At 36.0% G+C, this 3,378-nt stretch overlaps 1 protein-coding gene across 2 annotated transcripts in view; it reads left to right on the top strand.

The window, feature by feature from the left end:
- Positions 1-650, top strand: part of gria2b (glutamate receptor, ionotropic, AMPA 2b) — a 49,816-nt gene extending 49,166 nt beyond the window's left edge. For both annotated transcript variants that reach the window (XM_071532625.1, XM_071532618.1), the window contains exon 16: positions 486-650. In XM_071532625.1, the coding sequence (XP_071388726.1) occupies positions 486-650 (165 nt within the window). The remainder of the gene's footprint in view (positions 1-485) is intronic.
- Positions 651-3,378: the final 2,728 nt, after the last annotated feature.

The raw sequence follows: 3,378 nt of genomic DNA, 5'->3' as shown, positions 1-3,378 counted from the left end.
ATCGTATGTACTGGTCTTATGATTTAATGAGAGAGAGATATCCCCCCTTTTTATAGCTTAAAGTTGTGTTTGTCCATTTAAGTTTCCTTACTATTTTACTTCATTTTCATGTATGACTGTTGATGGCCATGCTTGTTAATGCCTCTGTCCTAGTAACACATTTTAACAATAATGCTTGCAATGACCATGCATAAGCCTTTACATGATCATTCGCACCCTGCATTGTGTTACCCATGGAAATCACATTTGGTTCTCATCTACATTCTCTTTGAACATTTAAAATCTTTAAGTTTACCGATCTGGAGATGCTCTAAACTAACATGTTGCACCCTTGTTTGTGCATGGATCCTTGTATGTGTGCGAATGTGTATACGTTTGTGTATGTGTCTCTGGTGTGTGTGTGTGTGTGTGTGTGTGTGTGTGTGTGTGTGTGTGCATGCTTGCGTTTGTGCGTATGTGCGTGCATTTGTGTGTGTGTTTTTTAGATGACCTTTGGGGATGCCATGAGGACTAAAGCGAGACTTTCCGTAACTGGGAGTACTGGGGAGAATGGTCGGGTGATGACTCCAGAGTTTCCTAAAGCTGTCCATGCTGTCCCTTACGTGAGACCTGACATGGGACTTAATGTCAGCCTGACAGATCTGTCCTGATTGATGAGAAACTTCCGAGTGCCTTACAATGGTTTCAATAGAGTGATTTTATTTATTTTTTTGTCTTTCCCTCCCTCCTTCTTTTTCTGGCGCTTTCTCATTCTCCGTCTGGTGAAATAGGTACAGGATGGAGGCCTCATATTGTCTGTCTCAAAGACTTGTATTTTTGCTCTCGCTCTCTCTATTTCTCTCCATACAAAAGGCCTCGCTCTCTGGGTGGAATTACATCTTGGAATACAAAAGGGAGGCTCTTTTTTTCTAAGCTGGTGACACCATGCTTTCCTGTCTGTCTTTTTGGATTGGACTGGACTGGGTTGGAAACGAGGGCTTGATTGACGGCAATGGCTGCTTCTGGGAGTTTCGGTCATCTCAACTGTGTGTGTGTGCGCGCGCGCGTGTGTGTACGTGTGGGCGAGAGTGTGTGTGTTTGGGGGGGTGTCATCGTTGAGACAACACACTGTTTCTGTAGCCACCACCGCCAAACTTGGGATTTTCAAGCACACTTGACATCATCTGCATCAAGATGTGAAATTGTCCATTTTTTTCTAAGAAAATTGAAGAAAAGTTTCTTGAAAAAAATATTTTTATGTATTTTCACAAAATAGCTTTTAAATAAACTTGCTTACATACTGGTTGGATATAAACATCTTAATGTGTGAGTATATTGAAAGAAAAAATACTAAACAGCTTCTAGTTCCATATTTTTAAAGCCAAATACATTGCTTATGGGGGTGAGATGTTTAAATCATGTAATTTATTCCTATTCTAAACTTTCCTGTATATCTTATTCTTTAACATTTGGTGTTGATATGGAATATTTGTCAATGCTTGACATTTGGAATCAATCCTTCTATGTTTTACTTGTTAGAGTTGGTGCAGCGATTCTGTTTTAATTTTGTCTATTTGTTTGCTTCAGTGCTTTTGCTGTTTGTATTTTTTCTGACAAGGACCAGGGTAGTTGTTCTACTGTCAAGAGGAAATGAATTCGTTTACACACCATGAATGCAAAAAAACAGTATGGTATTATTGCATTTCATTTTGAGGTGAAATCAAAAGAGGCATCAACATCCACGTGGTTGAACTGGTGGTATATAATGCCAAATAAGTAAGAGTGCCAAATTCTAGTGCCAGTAGATATGAATATAGTCTTAATATAATCAATCACTGTCATCTCAGTGAATGTAGATGATACATTCTGTAATTTTTGTAACTAGATGTACAGTTGGTGGCAATGACAGTGCTAATACAATAGCCTTTTCGCTTTGTTTTCCAGTCTCCATGTATTTTGCATTGATCTGACTATAAAGTAGCACCAGTTGCATGTTGTTGCCGCAAATACATGGGTTAATTTCATTGATGCCAAACATGCGTTTCCATTTTAATGTTGAAGTTGTGAGATTAACTGTTTGAGATTGGAAATACAATGTTAGACATATATACAATATATATACATATATTTTATATAAAAAGTATAAATATTAAAAAATTATAGCCCCTTTCCATCATTGTTTCAAAGCTACTCAGCTTACATGAAGTACTTAATTTTGTTTTTGTTTTGTTTTTTCTGAAAATACACTATACAGTTTTGGATGTCTGTAATTTTTTTTTTTAGAATGCATTCGGACACCATAAATTATGTTATTTTGAAAAACAACTTATACAGACAAGCACTTCTAAGTTTGGCACAGATTCTAGTCAGGAAAGGACTTTTTTTTTTTTTTATATATTTCTGAAATTGACCTATGAAGAGCCCTCCACTCCAACAGGGAGGCACAATGTACTATTACTATCACTGTTGCTTTTGTAATCAACAATAGAAAGATAGACTATGTAATCGCTTATCAATCTCATTGCATATTCAGGCTATTCTCACTGACATTTTGTATATGGAATGTGTGCTAACTTGTTTATTTTTTGGGACTCTTTCTAAATAAAAGTGGCTAATCTCTTGTTATCATTCAGTGTGTGTCAGTTATTTACGATGGATTATAATCCTGGGTTATGAAAAGCAATGCCAAACAAATGTAACAAATGGTGTAAATGGTGTAATTTAAATTTCCAGTTTGTTCTTCGATCTTTGTACAGAATCCTACCAATTAAATGTAGTCAGTGGAAATAAAGGTTTAAATGAGAGAGAGCATAGTAAATGAATTACTTAATAGTTCTCTGCATAGGTGGATTTATTCGCTCCACTGACTTCAAATATGAGAGAAGAGGAGTCAAGTGCCAAGAAAAACAGTCTGTACCTTAGATTTCACTGGCCATTTTAATCTGAATTTAAAGTTGAAGATGGTAACTTTTAACTTCCCTACAGGTGGAAGAGTAGAAAAAACTCTTTTAATTATTTGAAATGTATAATTACCAACCGGCTGTGCATAGTTTAAAATATTGGAATTGTGCATTATTCAGCAGATGTTAATTAAAACGGGTTCTCAGTTAACTGTGCAATTAATTCACATGCTGAAGATAAATGACCTGGCTGAAGTAAATACAATGAAGAGGTCTACAGAATGTCTCATTACATACTTATGTACATTTTATTTTTCGGATAATTTTAACTTTTCTTTGGTGGTTTCTGTATTTAATTTCCACCCCATTACTTTACTAAACGTAGATTAGAATGCCTTCTCTGGCATAAAAGGGAGAAACATGACTGATGATCAAATATTAAGGCAATTTTCTACCTGGATGCACACAAACTGGAAGTCATGAGCCCGGATGTCACTTC

This window comes from Centroberyx affinis, unplaced genomic scaffold (genome assembly GCF_046629955.1).
Source record: "Centroberyx affinis isolate AG114_WGS23_722 - 3 ecotype Tasmania unplaced genomic scaffold, CSIRO-AGI_Caff_v1 ptg000153l_1, whole genome shotgun sequence".
Lineage (NCBI taxonomy): Eukaryota > Metazoa > Chordata > Actinopteri > Beryciformes > Berycidae > Centroberyx > Centroberyx affinis.
The sequence above is the reverse complement of the archived record's forward strand: the minus strand, read 5'-3'. Positions and strand labels throughout refer to the sequence as shown.